Source organism: Perkinsus marinus, assembly GCF_000006405.1.
Source record: "Perkinsus marinus ATCC 50983 genomic scaffold scf_1104296951436, whole genome shotgun sequence".
Lineage (NCBI taxonomy): Eukaryota > Perkinsozoa > Perkinsida > Perkinsidae > Perkinsus > Perkinsus marinus.
In genome coordinates this window covers 1-1,045 of record NW_003209296.1, presented here as the reverse complement: position 1 = coordinate 1,045, position 1,045 = coordinate 1, and the positions used below count along the sequence as shown (strand labels likewise).

Below are 1,045 nucleotides of genomic sequence, written 5' to 3'. Positions count from 1 at the left end.
TAAGTTCATGTTCACTTTTAAGGAATTCATCCAACTTATCCGATTCTCTGCAAGCATCCCCGAACATATCCCGAGGCCAATTATCAGGTTCGGGTAGATAAGCAAACTCATGGAAGCTGGGGAGGCTGGAGGCTTCTGGCCAGGCCTGTTCAGAGGGAGTACCGAGGAGCTCTACGATGGCCTTGAGTAGATCAACCTCAGAGGGAACCTAAACCACTACACTACACATCCACGATGTCTCGAATGATACTAGAAAATTCATGAGTCGCCACCTACGCTGGATTCAAAATTTCAACGGAAATTACTCCAACGAATGTGAAAACACTTGAGCCTCTTCGTTGGCGTAAACTCTGACTTTCAAATTCAACTGCAACCAAGTATCCTGACTTTACAAACCCTGATTCTATTTCTCCAATAATAATCACCTGGAAGAGTGGGGCCCTGCGTTTGACGGTACTTGGCCGACTCCTTTCCCCTCGAGGTAGCATTTCTGCCATGAGTGTACCGATAGACCAGATGTCGACTGCTGGAGAGTAATAGGAGGATTCAAATAACAATTCGGGAGCTCTATACCACAACGTGACCACATTGAAGGTCATGTTGCCTCCGAAAGACCGCTTCGATTGACCGAAACATCCCTGAAAACAGAAATGATCAACAAATGATTTTAGTAGAGCAGAGTTCCATTTCAACGAAGAGTTCGAAGCAATGTGATGTAGATGTCGGACGCGGGTATCGATCCCTGGACCTTCCGGTGTACAAACTAGCCTACTAACTACCCTCCCAGAGATATACACACACCAACCTAACCTTCACACTACACCACAAGGATCGACACTCATCAATAGCGATTCTGCATAGCGCAGGAAAGGTAAGATTCGCTTCTCACCGGAGGCGGTTGGCCAAGCTGCCTGGCGAGACCGAAATCGGTTAAACTGAGCGTTCCAGTGTTGATATCACACAAGACGTTGCCAGATGACAGATCTCGATGGACGAACCAGACATCATGGAGAGCCTTCACGCCCGACACTATTTGGTATACCAT

At 47.2% G+C, this 1,045-nt stretch overlaps 1 protein-coding gene across 1 annotated transcript; it reads right to left on the bottom strand.

The window, feature by feature from the left end:
• Positions 1 to 15: 15 nt before the first annotated feature.
• On the bottom strand, positions 16 to 604 carry Pmar_PMAR010349 (cdk1, putative; the record flags this gene model as incomplete). The annotated part of the gene is made up of 2 exons (XM_002777582.1): positions 16 to 208; positions 453 to 604. Coding segments are annotated over 2 exons (345 nt in total), but the record flags the coding sequence as incomplete, so codon positions are not given.
• Positions 605 to 1,045: the final 441 nt, after the last annotated feature.